General features: G+C 46.2%; 1 protein-coding gene across 3 annotated transcripts in view; it reads right to left on the bottom strand.

The window, feature by feature from the left end:
• Positions 1-25,952, bottom strand: part of gabbr1b (gamma-aminobutyric acid (GABA) B receptor, 1b) — a 458,524-nt gene that overhangs the window by 41,214 nt on the left and 391,358 nt on the right. For all 3 annotated transcript variants that reach the window (XM_048520001.2, XM_048520003.2, XM_048520002.2), the window contains exons 15-19: positions 17,708-17,858; positions 15,728-15,860; positions 10,125-10,241; positions 1,867-1,974; positions 501-594 (exon numbers count right to left, since the gene is read on the bottom strand). In XM_048520001.2, the coding sequence (XP_048375958.1) occupies positions 501-594; positions 1,867-1,974; positions 10,125-10,241; positions 15,728-15,860; positions 17,708-17,858 (603 nt within the window). The remainder of the gene's footprint in view (positions 1-500; positions 595-1,866; positions 1,975-10,124; positions 10,242-15,727; positions 15,861-17,707; positions 17,859-25,952) is intronic.

Below are 25,952 nucleotides of genomic sequence, written 5' to 3' on the forward strand. Positions count from 1 at the left end.
CCATTGGAGAGATGGGTTCTGGAACGGGAATGTGTTCAGAAGGGAAAGGCGGTTTGTGCTAAACTATAGGTTGATAATAAAACCCTTCATAAGTCTTTTGCTGAGTAATTCAACACATGGATATCAGGCTGTTCAACAAAAATGAGACCAGATGACTCAGCACAGTCATGAGATCACACTGAGCTAACCCACCAGGGTTCATAAGGGAGAAGCGTCCCGTCCTTTCAATATGTAAGTGTCAATGACTCGAATTAGGCACAGTTAGGTCCAGTTTATGAAAGAGGATCAGAGTGAAGATTTTGGGGAGCAACTAGTGGGGGTGGTGACTCTGAGTAAAGTGGAAGTCACTCCCAGACAATGGGCTTCTCACTGCTGCCTGGACTGTGATTCTGACCCAAAGTCATATGGCCCATTCCCCAGGCGGGTTTCTGCTTTCTGAAGGTGGTGGTGGGGTGGGGGTTGGGGGGGGGGGGGGGGGGGTGCGGTTGCGTAGAACATACCGAGCCAAGTGTTCATCTTGTCGGAGCTGCAGTGCTCGAGCTGCGGCAGGATCAGAACACCCTGGTCCCCCGCGGGGGCCTCCTTCGAGAACTCCTGGGGACAGAGCGGAATAGAAAGGTCACAGGCTCTTTCTGTCTCACTGCATGTGCATTACTGTCAACTCAGACCTTTCCTTCACCCTTCCTCCTCAAAATCCTCGCTGCATATGTTATTCTTCAAATACCCCTACCCAGGCACAACGACATGCCATTAACATCCATCCGCCTGCCCCCGGCCAAACCTTCGAATCCGATCTTCTCCCCTCCCACATCCACACCCTCCCCTTTTCCACATCGATCCCTCTTCTTCACCAATTTGCCGCCCACTCTCATCAGTATGATCGCCCTTCGCTTCCTCCCCACCAAATAGAGCCCTCCTACACCGTCCCCCCCACCCACCCCACCCCCTGGGGATCTTGGTATCCCATCCACTCTCAAACTCTGCTCCCCTCGCCATGCCCCCAACCACCACCACCACCATTTACCCTACTTCACACTGGGGCCTGTTACCCACTGGGGAGCCTGCTCCTCTCATTAATGCAGAGGCAGCTTCCCAATAGCCCCTCTTCCACTCTTTCCTGCCCCCTTCCCCATTCATTCAGACCCCATTCCCCACTCAGACCTAGCGAGCAACACCCTGGTCCACATGTGGACACTCTTCCCCCTCTCATTTGGACCCTATTTCCACACTCAAGCCCTGCTCCCTCTTTACCGGAGTCTCTCCCCAATTTCTCCCCCCTCAGACTCTTGTTTCCCTCCCCCCCCCGTCCTTAATTTTGAACATCTGTCGGGCCATTGAATCCACAGCATTGCTCATTCCATTTCCATTTCCTTCGCAGGTCAAAGGCCTCTCCAGTCAGACGAGGAGAGCGTTCTGTGCTGGTCTCACAGAGGAGCTCACAACCCCATCTGGTTTCAATGGGGAAATAGTGGAGGCCAGTCATAGAGTCATACAGCATGGAAACAGACCCTACCGGCCAACTCATTCATGCTAGCCATCACCCCAAACTAAACTAGTCCCACCGACCTGCACTTGGCCCATATCTCTCCAAACCTTTCCTATCTATGTCCATATCCAAGTGTCTTTTACATGTCGTGACTGTACCCACATCCATCACTTTCTCTGGAAGTTCATTCCACACCTGAACTACTCTGTGTTAAAAAGAAATTGCCCCTCACATCTTTTTAAAATCTTTCTCCTCTCACCTTAAAAATATGTCCGCTAGTCTTGAAAATTCCCCCACCCGAGGGGAATAACACCTGCCCCTCATGATTGTACAAACCTCTATAACGTCACCCCTTAGCCCCCTACGCTGCAGTCTCTCACCTCAATGGTACGGTGAAGCGGGTCAACAATTTGCCAGACTGCCAGCGTGAGGACGTCAATAATGAGCAGCACACTGACCGTGGCGTAGAGTTTCCAGGGCTCCAGGTGCTGCAGGGGACAGCAGAACACAAAAAGCTTACATTCAGGCAGACTGCTCCCCCAGCCAATGCAGTCAGAGGCAGAGTGGATGATCGTACGCTGAAGGGGACCACGATATCAGTCACAAAACAAAGACCATCTCAATTAGATACTGAGGAAAAATACTATCCACCTCCCTATCCAGGGACTGGGTGGGACAGTGGGTCAGACATTTTCTTTCCCATCCGTCCCCACCCCGCCCCGGGTGTGAGTGGAACAGTGGATTAAACACTGTCCTTCCACCCACCACCCCCCACTCCTCATGGGACTGGGTAGGGGCAGTAAATGATGCTGCGCTTAAAGATACCTTGGTGAGGGTGTGTGGTCTGAATCATGTGTAGTGCTGACTGAACAGTGCTGGATACTAGTAGTCGGGGGGTGAGCTCCCATTAGTCATGTTCCCGTGGCCGGTAGGTTCATTTCTAAGCACTCCAGCTGAGCCCAACAGTTCTTTGCCCACACTCAGCCTGGTGGGGCAAATTCTCTCTCGCTCAGGTCCCAAACCATCCCAAGTTGTATTAAAGTACCCAGGCCCTTGGGAAGCGAGATGGGTTTGGTCAGAGAGAGAGAGGAAACATGCCGATCCACAATCCCCTTGTGAGGAAGTATCACCACCGTACACACCCTCACTCCATCTCCCAGCCTCCAACTCCTCCACCCATACCTGCTTCTGGCTCTGAGTGGGCTATACAACCCCGTCTCCCGGTGGGTGTGTGTGTGTTTTTTAATGCGCAGTCAATCTTTGGTTAACTCAGCCTTACCCTGAGACAGAGAGGGAGATAGAAAGCCAGATGGTGGTGAGTAAAGGCTGGTGATGAAGATGTTACACAATGGATATTTGGAAAAGGCGGATCTAGGATTGGGGATGGTATTGAAGGTCATTCCTGGGTCAGAACTGACGGGGTAACGGGCAGGGGTCAAAAGTCATCTGGGCTCCCTGGGCCTGAGATGGGTTCGTAGAGCGGTCTGTTGGGGTAAGTAGAGGTGGTAGTGGAGAGATTGATGGGGAGTGATTTGGGGGAGAGCGGGGCGGGGGGGGGGGAGCAGCAGGGAAGGGATGAGGGAGGCTGCTACTCGAAGGCAAGGTGTTTTTGACCCGGGTTGGTTTGATGTTGACACTGGGTGAAAAGACTGGATGGAGAGGTTCCAGTCACTGGCACTGACCGCCCCCACCTTTGGGGGGCAAATAACAGCAGGTGCTCAACACACTACGGAAACAATTCACAGCAAAGAAACCGTGCCCCCCCAACACCCCCAGCTCTGGCTGGAGGATAACCTTTCGCTGAATTTTAATAGCGCCCAGCGCCACTGAGGGCTGGCGATCCTCTCGGTGGGGAAGCAGCAAAGCCCAAGGATCCGGTCTGTCCTATGGTACTGAATGAATGGAGTATGTTGCATTTGTACTGGTGGGGGGGGAGTCAATGGGCTGCTAATCCAGAGACCCTGGTTAATGTTGTGGGGAGATGGCTTCGGATCCTACCGCGGCAGATGGTGGGCATTTGAAATTCAGTCAAAGGTTGGAATTAAGGGTCGAATGAACGTCATTGTCAATTACTGGAGGCTAATAATGGATGGGGAAGCTAACGTTTAAGAGGTCTCACAGCCCTATCGCAATTCCCTAAGGGAAGCAGCTTATCTATGTCTCTCTGCGACCTACAGCGTCCTTCGTAACTATCCACAACACCACCGACCTTAGTGTCGTCTGCAAATTTACTAACCCATCCTTCTACGCCCTCATCCAGGTCATTTATAAAAATGACAAACAGCAGTGGACCCAACACCGACCCTTGTGGTACACCATTAGTAACTGGTCTCCAGGATGAAAATTTCCCATCAACTACCACCCTCTGTCTTCTTTCAGCAAGCCAATTTCCGATCCAAACTGCTATATCTCCCACAATTCCATAATATTTAAAAAGAAAAATCAGTGCATCCTGACAGAACAAGAAGATAAGAACTGGGGTACGCTCAATGATCTTCGAGGGCTGGTTTTAGAACATAGAACATTACAGCACAGTACAGGCCCTTCGGCCCTCGATGTTGTGCTGACCTGTCATACCGATCTCAAGCCCATCTAACCTACACTATTCTATGTACGTCCATATACTTATCCAATGACGACTTAAATGTACCCAAAGATGGCGAATCTACTACCGTTGCAGGCAAAGCGTTCCATTTCCTTACTACTCTCTGAGTAAAGAAACCACCTCTGACATCTGTCCTATATCTTTCACCCCTCAATTTAAAGCTATGCCCCCTCGTGCTCACTGTCACCATCCTAGGAAAAAGGCTCTCCCTATCCACCCTATCTAACCCTCTGATTATTTTATGTGTTTCAATTAAGTCACCTCTCAACCTTCTTCTCTCTAATGAGAACAGCCTCAAGTCCCTCAGCCTTTCCTCGTAAGACCTTCCCTCCATACCAGGCAACATCCTAGTAAATCTCCTCTGCACCCTTTCCAAAGCTTCCACATCCTTCTTATAATGCGGTGACCAGAACTGTATACAATACTCCAAGGGCAGCCGCACCAGAGTTTTGTACGGCTTCACCATAACCTCTTGGTTCCGGAACTTGATCCCTCTATTAATAAAAGCTAAAACACTGTATGCCTTCTTAACAGCCCTGTCAACCTGGGTGGCAACTTTCAGGATCTGTGTACATGGACACTGAGATCTCTCTGCTCATCTACACTACTAAGAATCTTACCATTAGCCCTGTACTTTGGCTTCCGGTTACTCCTACCAAAGTGCATCACCTCACACTTGTCTGCATTAAACTCCATTTGCCACCTCAGCCCAGCTCTGCAGCTTATCTATGTCTCTCTGCGACCTACAGCATCCTTCGTCACTATCCACAACTCCACCGACCTTAGTGTCGTCTGCAAATTTACTAACCCATCCTTCTATGCCCTCATCCAGGTCATTTATAAAAATGACAAACAACAGTGGACCCAACACCGACCCTTGCGGTACACCACTAGTAACTGGTCTCCAGGATGAAAATTTCCCATCAACTACCACCCTCTGTCTTCTTTCAGCAAGCCAATTTCCGATCCAAACTGCTATATCTCCCACAATTCCATTCCTCCGCATTTTGTACAATAGTCTGTTATGGGGAACCTTATCGAACGCCTTGCTGAAATCCATATACACCACATCAACCGTTTATTCTCATCTACCTGTTTGGTCACCTTCTCAAAGAACTCAATAAGGTTTGTGAGGCACGACCTTCCCTTCACAAAACCGTGCTGACTATCCCTAATCAATTTATTCTTTTCTAGATGTTTATAAATCCTATCCCTTATAACCTTTTCCAACACTTTACCAACAACTGAGGTAAGGCTCACTGGTCTATAATTGCCAGGGTTGTCTCTACCCCCCTTCTTGAACAGGGGAACCACATTTGCTATCCTCCAGTCATCTGGCACTATTCCTGTAGACAATGATGAGTTAAAGATCAATGTCAAAGGCTCGGCAATCTCCTCTCTGCTTCCCAGAGGATCCTAGGATAAATCCCATCTGGTCCAGGGGACTTATCTATCTTCATCCTCTGAAGGATTTCTAATACCTCCTCCTTGTGAACCTCAATCCCACCTAATCTAGTAGCCTGCATCTCAGTATTCTCCTCGACAACATTGTCATTTTCTAGAGTGAATACTGTTGAAAAATATTCATTTAGCGCTTCCCCTATTTCATCTGACTCCACACACAACTTACCACTACTATCCTTGATTGGGCCTAATCTTACTCTCGTCATTCTTTTATTCCTTAAATACCTATAGAAAGCCCTAGGGTTTACCCTGATCCTATCTGCCAACAACTTCTCATGTCTCCTCCTGGATCTTCTGAACTCTCTCTTTAGGTCTTTCCTGGCTACCTCGTAGCCGTCAAGTGCCCTAACTGAGCCTTCACATCTCATCCTAACATCAGCCTTCTTCTTCCTCTTGACCAGAGATTCCACTTCCTTCGTAAACCACGGCTCCTGCACTCTACAGCTTCCTCCCTGCCTGACAGGTACATACTTATCTAGGACACACAGGAGCTTTTCCTTGAATAAGCTCCACATTTCTAATGTGCCCATCCCCTGCAGTTTCCTTCCCCATCCTATGCTCCCTAAATCTTGCCTAATCTCATCATAATTGCCTTTCCCCCAGCTAGAGCTCTTGCCCAGTGGTATACACCTATCCCTTTCCATCACTAAAGTAAACATAACAGAATTGTGATCGCTATCACCAAAGTGCTCACCTACTTCCAAATCTAACACCTGGCCGGGCTCATTACCCAGTACCAAATCTAATGTGGCTTCGCCCCTTGTTGGCCGATCTACATACTGTGTCAGGAAGACCTCCTGCACACTCTGGACAAAAACTGACCCATCTATAGTACTCGAACTATAGTGTTCCCAGTCAATATTTGGAAAGTTGAAGTCCCCTATGACAACTACCCTGTCTCTCTCACTCCTATCGAGAATCATCTTGGCTATCCTTTCCTCTACATCTCTGGAACTATTTGGAGGCCTATAGAAAACTCCCAACAGGGTGACCTCTCCTTTCCTGTTTCTAACCTCAGCCCATACTACCTCAGTTGACGAGTCCCCAAACATCCTTTCTGCAACTGTAATACTGTCCTTGACTAACAATGCCACACCTCTGCCCCTTTTACCATCTTCTCTGTTCTTACTGAAACATCTAAATCCCGGAACATGCAACAACCATTCCCGTCCCTGCTCTATCCATGTCTCCGAAATGGCCACAACATCGAAGTCCCAGGTACTAACCCATGCTGCAAGTTCACCCACCTTATTCCGGACGCTCCTGGCATTGAAGTAGACACACTTCAAACCAACTTCTTACTTGCCGGTGCCATCTTGCGTCCCTGAAACTTTATTTCGGACCACCCTACTCTCAACCTTTTCTACAGTCGAACTACAATTTTGGTGCCCTTGCTGAATTAGTTTAAGCCCACCCGAATAGCTTCAAAATCTCCCCTCCCTCTGCGGCATCCCAAAATCAGCCCAGCTTGTCCCCACCTTCCTAACCTGTCCTTCCTCCCATGTATTCCCTCCTCCCACCTCAAGCCCCACGCCCATCTCCTACACACTAACCTCATCCTGCCCCCTTGTTCTGTCCGTCCTCCCTGGATTGACCTATCCCCTTCCTAACTCCCCACCTACACTCACCTCTACTGGCTCCATCCTTGCCTCTCTGACCTGTCTGTCTCCTCTCCCCCTATCTTCAACTCTATCCACCATCTATCCGCCTCCCCCCTCTCCTGATTTATTTCAGAGCCTCCTTCCCCTCCCCCATTTCTGTAGAAGGGTCTAAGCCCGAAACTTAAAACTTTCCTGTTCCTCTGATGCTGCTTGGCCTGCTGTGTTATTCCAGCTCTACACTGTGTTATTCCTGTTCCTCTGATGCTGCTTGGCCTGCTGTGTTATTCCAGCTCTACACTGTGTTATTCCTGTTCCTCTGATGCTGCTTGGCCTGCTGTGTTATTCCAGCCCCACACTGTGTTATTCCTGTTCCTCTGATGCTGCTTGGCCTGCTGTGTTATTCCAGCCCCACACTGTGTTATTCCTGTTCCTCTGATGCTGCTTGGCCTGCTGTGTTATTCCAGCCCCACACTGTGTTATTCCTGTTCCTCTGATGCTGCTTGGCCTGCTGTGTTATTCCAGCCCCACACTGTGTTATTCCTGTTCCTCTGATGCTGCTTGGCCTGCTGTGTTATTCCAGCTCTACACGTTGTCGTCCCAATCCCAAATATGCCCAACAACTCGAAGAACTGCAAATCTTTTCAACCCTTTGAGCAAAGTCACTTCTCTGTGCTGAAAAAAATGAAAGAACTGTGGACACTGAGGAAGGGTCAAAGAACAAAGACCAAAGAAACATACAGCACAGGAACAGGCCCTTCGGCCCTCCAAGCCTGAGCCGATCAAGATCCTCCATCTAACCTGTCATCTATTTTCTAACGGTCTGTGTCCATTTGCTCCCTGCCCATCCATCTACCTGTCCAAATATATCTTAAAAGACGCTAACGTGTCTGCGTCTACCACCTCCGCTGGTAACGCGTTCCAGGCGCCCACCACCCTCTGTGTAAAGAACTTTCCACGCATATCTCCCATAAACTTTCCTCCTCTCACTTTGCACTCATGACCCCTAGTAATTGAGTCCCCCACTCTGGGAAAAAGCTTCTTGCTATCCACCCTGTCTATACCCCTCATGATTTTGTAGACCTCAATCGGGTCCCCCCTCAATCTCCATCTTTCTAATGAAAATAGTCCTAATCTACTCAACCTCCTCTTCATAGCTAGTGCCCTCCATACCAGGCAACATCGTGGTGAACCTCCTCTGCACCCTCTCCAAAGCATCCACATCCTTTTGGTAATGTGGCGACCAGAACTGCACACAGTACTCCAAATGTGGCCGAACCAAAGTCCTGTACAACTGACCCGGACTGTCACCGGATCCAAACCATTAACTCTGGTTTCCTTTCATAGATCCTGCCAGTTCTGCCCAGCTTTTCCAGCAACTTCTGTTTTTGTTTCTGCACAGGAACCCTGGACGGTCAGCCCGGTATCCTGAATTTATCACCTCTCTCCTCCAGCCAAAAGAAACGTCTAACCCAGTGAGAATTAATCTAATTCACATGAGAATCCCCTCTCCATTCTTCTCAGTTCCAGAGAGTGTACGCTCCTTTCTATCGCGAGAGCTGAGATGGAGGGAGCAGGGAACAAATCAAGCATGCATTGTTTTTGTTTTAAATTGACGTAAGGACAAAACTTATCCTACCTATGTTCTGACACGTGCATTGCAGTGTTGTGCCTGCTAAATCCTACAGATTCACCCCCTCTTAGAAAGGAGCTGCACTGTCACATTTCAGCCACCAAATGGAGTCCCCTCTCCTGAAAGAGTGACCTTCGTCAATAAAAACGCATTCAGTCAGTGAAAGAAACACAGAGAGAGAGGGGGGAGGGAGACAGAGGAATAGTGAGAGGCAAGAGAGGCAGAGGGACAGAGGCAAACAGAGAGAGAGAGGTGAAAGAGCCAAGGGGAAAGGAAAGAAATTTAGGGGAGAAACAGAGAGAGACGGAGGAAGGAGAAGGAAAGCAAGAGGAAAGAGAGAAAAGGACAGAGATGGAAGGAAGACAAACAGACAAAGGGAAAATAGAGGGATTGGAGAGAGATACAGCATAAAAGGGAGGGAGGAGAGACAGAGAGAGAGGAGCTAGAGAAATGGAAAGGGAAAGAGAGGCAGAGAAAGAAGGTCAGTGTGAGGGAAGAGAGACAAAGAGATAGAAGGATAGAGTGAACAAACAAGAGACAAAGGGAAGAGAGAGAGAGATATAGGAAGGGAAAAGAGATAATGGGATGGGAGAGAAACTGGGCAGCAACAGACACAGGGAGTAGAGAGATAGGAGGAACTGCAGATGCTGGAGAATCTGAGATAACAAGGTGCAGAGCTGGATGGACACAGCAGGCCAAGCAGCATCAGAGGAGCAGGAATGTTGACGTTTTGGGCCTAGATCCTTAAAAGGTGTGACAAAGGGAAGGCAGAGAGCTAGAAGAATGGAGGGAGGAGATACAGTCAGAGATGGAGCAGGGAGGATAGGTGGTGAGACGAGGAAAGGTAGAGAGAGGGGGACAGTGAGAAACAAGGGAGACAGAATGACAAAGGGAAGGGGAAGGGAGAGAGGCAAAGGGAGGGAAGAGAGATGGGGAGACAGAGAGAGGAGGCCAAGGAACAAACATGGATGGAATTAAGGGCAAAAATAGAAGAAAGGGAGACAGAGGCAAGGATAAAGAAAGGGTGTGTATTTCTACAGCATTCTTCACGTCCTTAGGACATCCCGAGGAAATTCATGATCTCTTAAAAATTCAGACACTGCTGGATTGTGGAGGCAGTTTGACAGGGGATGGGAGAGAGTGCACAAGCCTACAGGGGGGACTGAACAAATGAGGATGAAATAATCTTTAAGATCCATGCGTTATTGCTGAAACAACGAGCACAGGCTGACAGCTGTATGTCACCCAATTTCCCTCAGTCACCGGGTCAACACATGCTGGCTGAAAGCCAGTGACTTTCGTGTCATTATTTTTAAAAAGGAAAGCCGCCAGCCATACTTTCCGTTTCTCCTTCTTGTCATCCTTTTTGGTAAACACGGTGTGGACCCACCAGATCTTGGTGAACATGCTGCCGTAAGCTAGGCTGAAGCCCAGGCCGAGTAGCCACACTCGAGCCTGTGAGAGGAAAACAAAAGACCACTTTAACATTTGATTTTGAGACGCACTCTGGACCACGTACCTCACCCTTTTTGAAAAGATTTGAGCACTATGTCATGGACCAGAGCAAACCCCCTCAAAATGTGTTAACAGATACCCTAGACCCTGAATTATCCTCGCGTTCCGAATGCAATTCGATTGGTCAAACTGCTTGACTTTAAGTAAAACGTACTGTATTTTTACACTGTCGTTAAAATACAGACAAAGTAAAATAATTGACTTAACCTTAACTCTATTGAAATGTTAAATGAAGTATTGCACACATTAATTACTACCGGTTAACAGTTTCAATCTAATAACGTTCCATAAACTCACCCATTATCAAAGACAAATTCAGTAAAATAAATTGTCTCCCATGCAATCCTAGTAACACGAAGAGAACCCCAGCTTTTAGCTGTAACAGAGAGGAATTAGAGCTTCCATGTCCTGCTACAAGACCCCAGCAACTGCTACTGAAAGCTAAAACTAAAAATTCTGGTTCTGTGGGAGCTTGACCCCACCCGTTCAGGCTGCTTCTATCATTCCCACTTTTAAAAGCTAAAGTCAAGGCCTCAGAAGTTGTTTACTTTATTGGCTTTGAGTAGAACGCTTGTCACTTTTGCGTCAACCTTTCTTCAGAAAAGAAACTAGGACAAATCACACTTCTTAAAACCAAAGTATCGCCTCAATTAGAATTTTAAAATCCCCTGGCAGCACAAAACAGCCTGTGGGGAATAAAACAAAAACCCAGTCAGGCTTTCTGTTTGGAAGCAGACCGCAACGGCTTTACTGCCTTTCCAATAAGACCCACAGTTGTTGTCACTTCACTGAAAGAACTTTCACAACGGTGGCTCAGTGGGTTAGCACTGCAGCCTCACAGTGCCAGCGACCCGGGTTCGATCCCAGCCTCGGGTAACTGTCTGTGTGGAGTTTGCACATTCTCCTAGTGTCTGCGTGGGTTTCCTCCGGGTGCTCCGGTTTCCTCCCACTGTCCAAAGATGTGCAGGCTGGGTGGATCGGCCATGCTAAATTGCCCATAGTGTTCAGGGGTGTGAGGGTTATAGGGGGATGGGTCTGGGTGGGATGCTCCAAGGGGTGGTGTGGACTTGTTGGGCCGAAGGGCCTGTTTCCACACTGTAGGGAATCTAATCTAATCTAATCATTCCAAAGCAACTTTAAAATCATTTTGAAGGGTCATCAATGTTATAGATGTGGCAGCCAATTTTGTACACGGCGAAGGGATTATGCTAAGATGATTTATTACAGCGATTTTGGCTGCAGGATTAAATACTGACTCAAATAACCATTTTGCTCTTTAAATCTGTGTCCATCTGAGAAAGTGGCTGGGGCCTTGACTTAATATCTCCTGCAAAAGCAGGCACTTCCGACAGTAAAGTCTCCCAGCTCTGTACAAGGGTTAGTAGGAACTGCAGATGCTGGAGAATCTGAGATAACAAGGTGTGGAGCTGGATGAACACAGCAGGCCAAGCAGCATCAGAGGACCAGGAAGGGTCTCATTTTGGGCCTAGACCCTTCTTGGCCTGAAACGTCAACCTTCCTGCTCCTCTTATGCTGCTTGGCCTGCTGTGTTCATCCAGCTCTATACCTGGTTATCTCTGCACAAGGTGCATTGGTCTGGACTTTGGACACACCCCCTAGAGTGTGAATCTCACGCAAGATCTTCTGACTCAGAGACAGCAGTGTAGCTGATTGGAGACTTCTGTGCAGTTCAATCGTAAACAGGGTCACAACAGCCAGGAATGCCTGAGGAAGTGCCATTCAGCCCATCTTTGCTCATCCAGCCATGGGCCAGTGGAGAACTCCCTTGCCTCAGAAGGCTAACTTTCAAGATCTACTCCTCAGCCATGAGCACAAAGTGACGGCTAATTTTGGCTTACGCTGAGGGAGTGCTGTGCTTTCCAACGAGGCATCGCATTGGCGTAGTATACCGGACTCCTTGTTAAAATCACTGACTTGACCAAACTTCCCATTCAGGATCATTCTGCTCTCCTCCATCACTGATTTTTTCTTTCAGTTCATTTGCTTGAGCCATCTTCATTGCAGTAACTGATGGGTTAACAGTGCCATTGAAATAACACGGACATCGAGTGCAGCACAAAATGAATTAACAAGGGCACTAAAAATAGCACAAAGGCAACAGAGCCCCATAGCAACTGGCAGAACCCATCGCATAATGGCCCCAGCGAGGAACCCCTGCCAGCAACCCCGCTGCAGGGCAATTAGGGATGGGCAGTAAATGCAGGGCTCACCAGCGACGCCCACATCCCACCAACTGTGAGATGTTGGCTTTGAGGATGCACAGTGATGCCAAGAGTGTGAGTTCAATCCCTGCACGGTTGGAATCGCCACCGAGCTTGGAAGTGGCATGAACTTCAGGGATTAATCCTCACTACAGTCCACCTCTCTCTAGTTGGAGAGCAAACGCAAGATGAGGGGGTGGGGGGGAGGGTTACTGTGGCAACAGTGAGATATAAGAAGAAACCCCTCATTGTCTAGTGGGTCACAGGCTACAGTAATGCAGCTATCTGATCCTAAGCTCGGTCAGAACTTCCCCAGCAACCTGCTGTGAAAGAAACACAATCAAAGTGGATTTGAGTTCAGGAGGAGTGAAGCCTTGCTCCAATTGTATAGGAGAATGGTTAGGTGCACGTGGAATACTCTCTATAGTTATGGTCTCCTTAGCCTAGGAAGGGTACTGTCACCACACAGCGAGAGTAACAAAGGTCCATCAGGCTTGTTCCCAGATTGGTTTGAGAACAGAGGTTAGGAAATTGAGCCTGTATTCTTCGGAGTTTTTGAAGAAGGAGAATGAGCAGCGAGCTCAAACAGATAGACAAGGTAGATATAGGTAAGACACTTTCTTCGGTTGGAAAGTCCAGATCAGAAACTAGGAGAAATGATTTCACTCAGAGGGTTGTGAACTTTTGGGATTCTCCACCACAGAGAGCTGTGGAAGCTCAGTCTTTGCGTATGTTTAAGGGGGAGATGGATGGGTTTCTCATTACCAGTGGCACAGAGGATTATGAGGATGAGGTATGGCTAAAAGGACAGGTGTTATATCAGTCACGATTGTATAGAATGAAGGAGCAGGCTTGACATGCTGAATGGCCTAACTCCTGTTCCTACATTTCGAAGCCCCTTTGACTTCACTGCAGAAAGGAAGAGAAAAAGCTTATACTTTAAACAATCTTGAGACGTCTCAAAATTCCAAAGTGGGGTAATGGTGGTGGTAACGTCACTAGATGCCCCAAGATCGGGAGGCTCTGGGATACAAGGGCTCAGATCCCACCATGGCTTTTGGTGGAATTTAAATGACATACAGGATTGAAAACTAGTCTTAATAATTAGGGATGGCACAGTGGCTCAATGGTTAGCACTGCAGCCTCACAGTGCCAGGGACCCGGGTTCAATTCTACCCTCGGGCGACTGTCTGTGTGGAGTTTGCACATTCTCCCTGTGTCTGCGTGGGTTTCCTCCGGGTGCTCCGGTTTCCTCCCACAGTCCAAAGATGTACAGGCTAGGTGGATTGGCCATGCTAAATTGCCCGTAGTGTTCAGGGATGTGTAGGTTACAGGGGAATGGGTGTGGGTGGGATGCTTCAAGGGTGGTGTGGACTTGTTGGGCCGAAGGACCTGTTTCCACACTGTATGGAATCTAATCTAATCTAATTAGGAAATTATCATTGAGCACCTCTTTCGGGAAGGAATTCTGCCCTTCTTACCTGGTCAGGCCTGTGCATGACTCCAAACCCACAGTAAAATGGCTGAATCTTTTTAGTACTGTTTGAAATGGCCTAGCAGTTTATGGGCAAGAAATGCCAGGGATACCTGTATCCCATGAAATCATTTTTTAACAAGCCAAGTGAGTACTTTACAAGGTTAATTGGTTGCTGTTCATTCACAGGTCAAGAGCATTGGAGGACCAGCATTTATTGCCCAGGGGGCAGTTAAGAGTCAACCACATTGCTGTGGGTCTGGAGTCACATGTAGGCCAGACCAAGTAAGGATGGCAATTTCCTTCCCAAAAAGGACATGAGTGAACCAGATGGGTTTTTCCGACAACGAACGATGGATTTGTGGTTATCATTAGACTCTTAACTTCAGTATTTACCCCTTTATTATTAGTTTCATATCTGCTGTGGTGCAATTCGAACCCAGTCCCCCAGAATAATTACTTGGGTCTCTGGATTGACAGTCTAGTGATAAATACCACCAGGCCATCACCTCCCCTGTAATGGAGGGAAACATGGAAACCAATTTGTGAGCAGTAAGTTCCCTCAGTCAGCATTGTGATAATAATGAATAATCTGCTATTGCTTCATGATGCTTTCTGACCTTCATTGAGACAGGTTTGTGGGACCATATACATCCACCGACATCCTATCCGAAATAACAATGGGATTACTGCAAAATAATCCGAATAATAATATAAACTTCAATATAAACTTTCATTCCCAACCAGCTCTGATTTTCCTTGGGATGCGGGCATCACAGCCAGTTCAGTATACATTGACCATTTTCCTAATTGCCCTTGAGATGGTGGTATAGTTGACCACGGTGGGGGGGAGGGGGGTGGTTGCGGGTGGCAGAGTAGGAAGCCCACATCCCTACGGGGAAGAGATTTCCAAGATAATGGGAATTAGGGAACGACAATTTATTCCAAGTTAGGATGATTTGTAGGTTGACGGGGAACTTGGAGGTGGTCGGGTCCTCATACATTTGCTGCCTTTGTCTGTCTAGGTGGACACAGAACATGCACTTTGTGGTTGGCACACAGGTTTTATTTTATTCTTTCATAGGGTGGGAGTGTCACTGGCTGGGCCATTCCTAATTGCCCCTGGTGGTGCGATGGGTTCTTCTCTGGTTCTGGTCTTAAGGATCAAGTGTCCTTGTCCTCTGAGATGGTGTGGCTCATGGGTTCGCAAAGCTGTTGAAGGAGGCTTGGCAAGTTTCCTACATTGTAAGAGAGACTGCATTTCAAAGGGCGTGGGGACGGAAGGCACTGAATAAAGAGATGGCACAGAGTGGAGCTGGAGGAGCACAGCAGGCCGGGCAGCATCAGAGGAGCAGAAAAGTTGACGTTTCGGGTCAGGGCCCTTCTCCAGAAAATAAAAACCTGTGCGCCAACTACACTTTCTGAAGAAGGGTCCCGACCCGAAACGTCAGCTTTCCTGCTCCTCTGATGCTGCCTGGCCTGCTGTGCTCATCCAGCCTCACACCGTGTTATCTCTGACTCCAGCATCGGCAGTTCCTACTCTCTAGGCGCCGAATAAAGGCCAGATTCTGCCCTCCACCCCTTTTCCAAATAAAACAAAGGAGATCAGAAACAAACAGCAAAAGCAGTATGTGCTGGAGAAACTGAGCGGGTCTGGTAGCACCTGTGGAGAGAGAAAAACAGAGTTATCGTTTCGAGCCTGTTTGTCTGCACTTCTCTGGACGACTCACCTGGCAAACAAGGGGGAAGTGCCACTGGTGGATGTGATAGCCATCCAGTCCGAGCGGGAATACAGCTGCCAAGGCAAGTGTGCATCCCACTGCTGTCATGTTATTCAGGTAGGGCTGGGAGTTCTGAATGTACCTGGGAAAGACCAGACAGTTACCAACAACACCCGGCATTCATATCGCAGAATCACAGGTGTCTTACGCGGCAGAAGGGGTCTGTTTGCCCTGTAAGGTCTGGCAGCGGCTTTTTAAACAAAAACCTGGTTCGGCCACATCTGGAGTGCTGTGTCCAGTTCTGGTCGCCTCATTACAGGAAACGTGTGGAAGCGTTGGAAAAGGGTGCAGAGGAAATTTACCAGGATGTTGCCTGGGATGGAGGGAAGGTCTTACGAGGAAAGGCTGAGAGAGGTAGGGCTTTTCTCTTTAGAACAACGAGGGATGAGAGGTGACTCGATAGAGGTGTACAAAATGATCAGAGGTATAGACAGAGTAGACAGCCAGAGACTTTTTCCTAGAGTGGAGGTCGCTATTATGAGGAGGCATAGTTTTAAAGTGAGTGGAGGTAGATATCGGGGAGAAGGCAGAGGTAGGTTCTTTACTCAGAGAGTGGCCAGGGCGTGGAATGCATTGCTGGAGAGGGTAGTAGAGTCGACCTCATTAGGGGGCATTTAAGTGGCTATTAGATAGGCATATGGATGATAGAATAAAGTAGGGGTGGAGGTTGGATAGACCTCTGGTTTAGGGTAAACATCGTGGGCCAAACGGCCTGTACTGTGCTGTACTGTTCTATGTTCTAAACGAGCATCATTACCAAGTACCAATTTCCTTCTTCCCTCACCCCATACCCTTGCACATTATTTGTGCCTAAACAATCATCTAATGCAAATGTGGAATGCCCCTCAATTGAACACACACCTCCTGACAGTGCAACACACACCCAAAGCACTCTCTGAGTGAAAGAAAATTTTTCTCATATCACCCTTGCTCCTTCTGCAAATCATTTTAGAACTATGCCCTCTTGCTCTTGCTCCTTTTACGAGCAGGGGTGGTTTTGCCCGATCTACACTCTATCGGGTAATAAAATGTGAGGCTGGATGAACACAGCAGGCCAAGCAGCATCTCAGGAGCACAAAAGCTGACGTTTCGGGCCTAGACCCTTCATCAGAGAGGCTTGGCCTGCTGTGTTCATCCAGCCTCACATTTTATTATCTTGGAATCTCCAGCATCTGCAGTTCCCATTATCTCTCTTACACTCTATCGGGTCTCCTCTTAGCCTCCTGAAATAGCACCTACAAGGCAGTAAATGTCGCAAGGTGCTTCATGTGGCAGGTAGAAGCTGTCAAACAAAACAGGGCACCAAATGACGGAATGAGACCTGAGGGAAGATGGCCAAATCATAAGAGTAGGTTTTAAATTAACAAGGTGAAGAGCTGGACGAACACAGAAAGCCACACTGCATCTGAGGAGCAGGGAAGCTGACGTTTCGGATCTGGATCCTTCTTCAGAGGTTTCAACAGAAGTTTCGGGTCCAGACCCGAAACGTCAGCTTTCCTGCTTGTCTGATGCTGCTTGGCCTTCTGTGTTCATCCAGCACCACGCCGTGTTATCTCAGACTCCAGCATCGGCAGTTCCTACCACCTCAGAGCAGGTTTTAGGGTGCATCTTGAAGCTGGTGAGAGAGCCAGAGGGACTTAGTGAGGACAATCCACAGCTCGGGGTCTCAGGTAGATGGAGGCACAGCGAATGGCACTGGAATGATTAATATCAGGGACACACATGAGGTCAGAATCTGATGAATACATATTGAATGAAGAATTTCTGAGGCAGAAGGATAAGCAGAGATAGGGGAGGGTGAGGGATTGGAGGAGTTGGAGAATTTTAAAAAGGAGGCTTTGTCAGAATGGGAGTGATTGGGTGATGACTGAACGGCTTATTTGAGGCCCATCAGGACTTTCCTAGGTCCTTCCCCACCTCCACACTTACCGGACGTTACTGTTATAGATGTTAAAGCTGAGGCAGATGATACCCAGCAAAATCCCCAGCCCAGCCAGAACTGAGACCGAAACAAATAGCTTCTGGGATAAGTATCGGAAAGTTGGGATGACCTTTGTGTGGTCAGCGGGAGGGGTCCCACCTAGAACAACAAGACAAGAACAGCCAATGGTAAGGAAATTGGGTTCATCACAAGCACAAAGTTTCATAACACCTCACGCTAAATCAGGAAATCATAGACACCTTATAGCAACTGAAGTTATTATTCAAGAAACCCAACTCGAGTATACATGAACAGCCTGAACCCCTCATTAGATTCCAGTCTATAACTCACTCCCAGGTATCCATTATTCTATATATAAACCATCTGAACCCCTCGATTAGATTCCAGTCTGTAACTCAATCCCGGGTATCCATTATTCTATATATAAACCATCCGAACCCCTCGATTAGATTCCAGTCTGTAACTCACTCCCAGGTATCCATTATTCTATATATAAACCATCCGAACCCCTCGATTAGATTCCAGTCTGTAACTCACTCCCAGGTATCCATTATTCTATATTTAAACCATCTGAACCTCTCGAATAGATTCCAGTCTGTAACTCACTCTCAGGTATCCATTATTCTACATATAAACCATCTGAACCCTTTGATTAAATTCCAGTCTGTAACTCATGGATCCCTATTACAAATTCATTCTTCAAGAGTGGAGTGATTAATTCATAGTGTTAATGAATTTGGATTGGAATCAGGCTGCTCAGTGTCTGACTGTGAATGGGGTGGGGGGGAGGGTGGTGGGGGGTGAGACAGTTAATCCCCTTCACTGGGAACAGGCTGCTCCGTGTCTGACTGTGAATGGGGTTGGGGGGGGAGACGTGGTGAGAGGGCTCATCCCCTTCACTGGGAACAGGCTGCTCCGTGTCTGACTGTGAATGGGGTGGGGGGGGGAGAGGTGGTGAGAGGGCTAATCCCCTTCACTGGGAACAGGCTGCTCAGTGTCTGACTGTGAATGGGGTGGGGGGGAGGGTGGTGGGGGGTGAGACAGTTAATCCCCTTCACTGGGAACAGGCTGCTCCGTGTCTGACTGTGAATGGGGTGGGGGGGGGAGAGGTGGTGAGAGGGCTCATCCCCTTCACTGGGAACAGGCTGCTCAGTGTCTGACTGTGAATGGGGTGGGGGGGAGGGTGGTGGGGGGTGAGACAGTTAATCCCCTTCACTGGGAACAGGCTGCTCCGTGTCTGACTGTGAATGGGGTGGGGGGGAGGGTGGGATTTGCTGGTTTACGGGAATGAGCTGGGGATGCAGCAGCCGCTGACAGTGATGCTTCTTTCTTGTGTTTTCAAGGAGATATCACTATGGAGCACGGATCTCCAGCTTTGATTTCTCCATGGCAACAGCCCTGAGAGCCACTGCGGCAATCCAACAGGTTGCTATGGTGACCTAAATGAGAGGCCTGCATGTGTCAGAGAAGCTCCAGCGGTTTCTATAGAGATAAAAGACCAGAATGTTGACATCGAAAACCTTTCCTCCCACGCTCCCAGCATTGTCTCATTACTGGAGTCCTGTACGAGCGCTGTGTGTGGGTTATTAGTATTTCCAGAGGTGTGCAAGATCACTCCTGCATACCTGCAGTGTTTCAGAACAAGAAATATCACCTTGATATCCTTGAATCTTCAACAAAGCTAATATCTCACCTGGCTGCTGTTCAAACTAACCTTTCCATTAACTTAGAGAGCAGCAAATGGTCTGAATGTATTACAGACTGGAATCGAATCGAGGGGTTCAGATGGTTTATATATAGAATAATGGATACCTGGGAGTGAGTTACAGACTGGAATCTAATCGAGGGGTTTGGATGGTTTATATATAGAATAATGGATACCTGGGAGTGAGTTACAGACTGGAATCTAATCGAGGGGTTCGGATGGTTTACATATAGAATAATGGATACCTGGGAGTGAGTTACAGACTGGAATCAAATCGGGGGGTACAGATGGTTTATATGTAGAATAATGGATACTTGGGAGTGAGTTACAGACTGGAATCTAATCGAGGGGTTCGGATGGTTTACATATAGAATAATGGATACCTGGGAGTGACTTACAGACTGGAATCTAATCGAGGGGTTCAGATGGTTTATATATAGAATAATGGATACCTGGGAGTGAGTTACAGACTGGAATCTAATCGAGGGGTTCGGATGGTTTACATATAGAATAATGGATACCTGGGAGTGAGTTACAGACTGGAATCTAATCGGGGGGTTCAGATGGTTTATATGTAGAATAATGGATACTTGGGAGTGAGTTACAGACTGGAATCTATTCGAGGGGTTCAGATGGTTTACATATAGAATAATGGATACCTGGGAGTGAGTTACAGACTGGAATCTATTCGAGGGGTTCGGATGGTTTATATATAGAATAGTGGATACCTGGGAGTGAGTTACAGACTGGAATCCATTCGAGGGGTTCAGATGGTTTACATATAGAATAATGGATACCTGGGAGTGAGTTACAGACTGGAATCTAATCGAGGGGTTCGGATGGTTTATATATAGAATAATGGATACCTGGGAGTGAGTTACAGACTGGAATCTATTCGAGGGGTTCAGATGGTTTATATATAGAATAATGGATACCTGGGAGTGAGTTGCAGACTGGAATCTATTCGAGGGGTTCAGATGGTTTATATATAGAATAATGGATACCTGGGAGTGAGTTACAGACTGGAATCTAATCGGGGGGTTCGGATGGTTTATATATGGAATAATGGATACCTGGGAGTGAGTTACAGACTGGAATCTAATCGAGGGGTTCGGATGGTTTATATATAGAATAATGGATACCTGGGAGTGAATTACAGACTGGAATCTATTCGAGGGGTTCAGATGGTTTATATATAGAATAATGGATACCTGGGAGTGAGTTACAGTCTGGAATCTAATCGAGGGGTTCAGATGGTTTATATATAGAATAATGGATACCTGGGAGTGAGTTACAGTCTGGAATCTAATCGAGGGGTTCAGATGGTTTATATATAGATTAATGGATACCTGGGAGTGAGTTACAGACTGGAATCTAATCGAGGGGTTCGGATGGTTTATATATAGAATAATGGATACCTGCGATTGAGTTACAGTCTGGAATCTAATCGACGGGGTCAGATGGTTTATATATAGATTAATGGATACCTGGGAGTGAGTTACAGACTGGAATCTAATCGAGGGGTTCGGATGGTTTATATATAGAATAATGGATACCTGGGAGTGACTTACAGACTGGAATATAATGGAGGGATTCAGATGGTTTATATATAGAATAATGGATACCTGGGAGTGAGTTACAGACTGGAATCTAATCAAGGGGTTCAGATGGTTTATATATAGAATAATGGATACCTGGGAGTGAATTACAGACTGGAATCTATTCGAGGGGTTCAGATGGTTTATATATAGAATAATGGATACCTGGGAGTGAGTTACAGTCTGGAATCTAATCGAGGGGTTCAGATGGTTTATATATAGAATAATGGATACCTGGGAGTGAGTTACAGTCTGGAATCTAATCGAGGGGTTCAGATGGTTTATATATAGATTAATGGATACCTGGGAGTGAGTTACAGACTGGAATCTAATCGAGGGGTTCGGATGGTTTATATATAGAATAATGGATACCTGCGATTGAGTTACAGTCTGGAATCTAATCGACGGGGTCAGATGGTTTATATATAGATTAATGGATACCTGGGAGTGAGTTACAGACTGGAATCTAATCGAGGGGTTCGGATGGTTTATATATAGAATAATGGATACCTGGGAGTGACTTACAGACTGGAATATAATGGAGGGATTCAGATGGTTTATATATAGAATAATGGATACCTGGGAGTGAGTTACAGACTGGAATCTAATCAAGGGGTTCAGATGGTTTATATATAGAATAATGGATACCTGGGGGTGAGTTACAGACTGGAATCTAATCCAGGGGTTCAGATGGTTTATATATAGAATAATGGATACCTGGGAGTGAGTTACAGACTGGAATCGAATCGAGGGGTTCTGATGGTTTATATATAGATTAATGGATACCTGGGAGTGAGTTACAGACTGGAATCTAATCGAGGGGTTCGGATGGTTTATATATAGAATAATGGATACCTGGGAGTGAGTTACAGACTGGAATTTAATCGAGGGGTTCGGATGGCTTATATATAGAATAATGGATACCTGGGAGTGAGTTACAGACTGGAATCTATTCGAGGGGTTCAGATGGTTTATAGAGAATAATGGATACCTGGGAGTGAGTTACAGTCTGGAATCTAATCGAGGGGTTCAGATGGTTTATATATAGAATAATGGATACCTGGGAGTGAGTTACAGACTGGAATATAATGGAGGGATTCAGATGGTTTATATATAGAATAATGGATACCTGGGAGTGAGTTACAGTCTGGAATCTAATCGAGGGGTTCAGATGGTTTATATATAGATTAATGGATACCTGGGAGTGAGTTACAGACTGGAGTCTAATCGAGGGGTTCGGATGGTTTTTATATCGAAAATGGATACCTGGGGGTGAGTTACAGACTGGAATCTAATCCAGGGGTTCAGATGGTTTATATATAGAATAATGGATACCTGGGAGTGAGTTACAGTCTGGAATCTATTCGAGGGGTTCGGATGGTTTATATATAGAATAATGGATACCTGGGAGTGAGTTACAGACTGGAATCTAATGGAGGGGTTCAGATGGTTTATATATAGAATAATGGATACCTGGGAGTGAGTTACAGACTGGAATCTATTCGAGGGGGTCAGATGGTTTATATATGGAATAATGGATACCTGGGGGTGAGTTACAGCCTGGAATCTAATCCAGGGGTTCAGATGGTTTATATATAGAATAATGGATACCTGGGAGTGAGTTACAGACTGGAATCTATTCGAGGGGTTCAGATGGTTTATATATAGAATAATGGATACCTGGGAGTGAGTTACAGACTGGAATCTAATCGAGGGGTTCGGATGGTTTATATATAGATTAATGGATACCTGGGAGTGAGTTACAGACTGGAATCTAATCCAGGGGTTCGGATGGTTTATATATAGAATAATGGATACCTGGGAGTGAGTTACAGACTGGAATCTAATCGAGGGGTTCGGATGGTTTATATATAGAATAATGGATACCTGGGAGTGAGTTACAGACTGGAATCTATTCGAGGGGTTCAGATGGTTTATATATAGAATAATGGATACCTGGGAGTGAGTTGCAGACTGGAATCTATTCGAGGGGTTCGGATGGTTTATATATAGAATAATGGATACCTGGGAGTGAGTTACAGACTGGAATCTAATCGGGGGGTTCGGATGGTTTATATATAGAATAATGGATACCTGGGAGTGAGTTACAGACTGGAATCTAATCGAGGGGTTCGGATGGTTTATATATAGAATAATGGATACCTGGGAGTGAGTTACAGACTGGAATCTATTCGAGGGGTTCAGATGGTTTATATATAGAATAATGGATACCTGGGAGTGAGTTACCGTCTGGAATCTAATCGAGGGGTTCAGATGGTTTATATATAGAATAATGGATACCTGGGAGTGAGTTACAGTCTGGAATCTAATCGAGGGGTTCAGATGGTTTATATATAGATTAATGGATACCTGGGAGTGAGTTACAGACTGGAATCTAATCGAGGGGTTCGGATGGTTTATATATAGAATAATGGATACCTGCGATTGAGTTACAGTCTGGAATCTAATCGACGGGGTCAGATGGTTTATATATAGATTAATGGATACCTGGGAGTGAGTTACAGACTGGAATCTAATCGAGGGGTTCGGATGGTTTATATATAGAATAATGGATACCTGGGAGTGACTTACAGACTGGAATATAATGGAGGGATTCAGATGGTTTATATATAGAATAATGGATACCTGGGAGTGAGCTACAGACTGGAATCTAATCCAGGGGTTCAGATGGTTTATATATAGAATAATGGATACCTGGGAGTGAGTTACAGACTGGAATCTAATCGAGGGGTTCGGATGGTTTATATATAGAATAATGGATACCTGGGAGTGAGTTACAGACTGGAATCTATTCGAGGGGTTCAGATGGTTTATATATAGAATAATGGATACCTGGGAGTGAGTTGCAGACTGGAATCTATTCGAGAGGTTCAGATGGTTTATATATAGAATAATGGATACCTGGGAGTGAGTTACAGACTGGAATCTAATCGGGGTGTTCGGATGGTTTATATATAGAATAATGGATACCTGGGAGTGAGTTACAGACTGGAATCTAATCGAGGGGTTCGGATGGTTTATATATAGAATAATGGATACCTGGGAGTGAGTTACAGACTGGAATCTATTCGAGGGGTTCAGATGGTTTATATATAGAATAATGGATACCTGGGAGTGAGTTACAGTCTGGAATCTAATCGAGGGGTTCAGATGGTTTATATATAGAATAATGGATACCTGGGAGTGAGTTACAGTCTGGAATCTAATCGAGGGGTTCAGATGGTTTATATATTGATTAATGGATACCTGGGAGTGAGTTACAGACTGGAATCTAATCGAGGGGTTCGGATGGTTTATATATAGAATAATGGATACCTGCGATTGAGTTACAGTCTGGAATCTAATCGACGGGGTCAGATGGTTTATATATAGATTAATGGATACCTGGGAGTGAGTTACAGACTGGAATCTAATCGAGGGGTTCGGATGGTTTATATATAGAATAATGGATACCTGGGAGTGACTTACAGACTGGAATATAATGGAGGGATTCAGATGGTTTATATATAGAATAATGGATACCTGGGAGTGAGTTACAGACTGGAATCTAATCCAGGGGTTCAGATGGTTTATATATAGAATAATGGATACCTGGGGGTGAGTTACAGACTGGAATCTAATCCAGGGGTTCAGATGGTTTATATATAGAATAATGGATACCTGGGAGTGAGTTACAGACTGGAATCTAATCGAGGGGTTCAGATGGTTTATATATAGATTAATGGATACCTGGGAGTGAGTTACAGACTGGAATCTAATCGAGGGGTTCGGATGGTTTATATATAGAATAATGGATACCTGGGAGTGAGTTACAGACTGGAATCTAATCGAGGGGTTCGGATGGCTTATATATAGAATAATGGATACCTGGGAGTGAGTTACAGACTGGAATCTATTCGAGGGGTTCAGATGGTTTATAGAGAATAATGGATACCTGGGAGTGAGTTACAGTCTGGAATCTAATCGAGGGGTTCAGATGGTTTATATATAGAATAATGGATACCTGGGAGTGAGTTACAGACTGGAATATAATGGAGGGATTCAGATGGTTTATATATAGAATAATGGATACCTGGGAGTGAGTTACAGTCTGGAATCTAATCGAGGGGTTCAGATGGTTTATATATAGATTAATGGATACCTGGGAGTGAGTTACAGACTGGAATCTAATCGAGGGGTTCGGATGGTTTTTATATAGAAAATGGATACCTGGGGGTGAGTTACAGACTGGAATCTAATCCAGGGGTTCAGATGGTTTATATATAGAATAATGGATACCTGGGAGTGAGTTACAGTCTGGAATCTATTCGAGGGGTTCGGATGGTTTATATATAGAATAATGGATACCTGGGAGTGAGTTACAGACTGGAATCTAATGGAGGGGTTCAGATGGTTTATATATAGAATAATGGATACCTGGGAGTGAGTTACAGACTGGAATCTATTCGAGGGGGTCAGATGGTTTCTATATGGAATAATGGATACCTGGGGGTGAGTTACAGCCTGGAATCTAATCCAGGGGTTCAGATGGTTTATATATAGAATAATGGATACCTGGGAGTGAGTTACAGACTGGAATCTATTCGAGGGGTTCAGATGGTTTATATATAGAATAATGGATACCTGGGAGTGAGTTACAGACTGGAATCTAATCGAGGGGTTCGGATGGTTTATATATAGATTAATGGATACCTGGGAGTGAGTTACAGACTGGAATCTAATCCAGGGGTTCGGATGGTTAATATATAGAATAATGGATACCTGGGAGTGAGTTACAGACTGGAATCTAATCGAGGGGTTCGGATGGTTTATATATAGAATAATGGATACCTGGGAGTGAGTTACAGACTGGAATCTATTCGAGGGGTTCAGATGGTTTATATATAGAATAATGGATACCTGGGAGTG

Source organism: Stegostoma tigrinum, chromosome 34 (assembly GCF_030684315.1).
Source record: "Stegostoma tigrinum isolate sSteTig4 chromosome 34, sSteTig4.hap1, whole genome shotgun sequence".
Classification (NCBI taxonomy): Eukaryota; Metazoa; Chordata; class Chondrichthyes; order Orectolobiformes; family Stegostomatidae; genus Stegostoma; species Stegostoma tigrinum.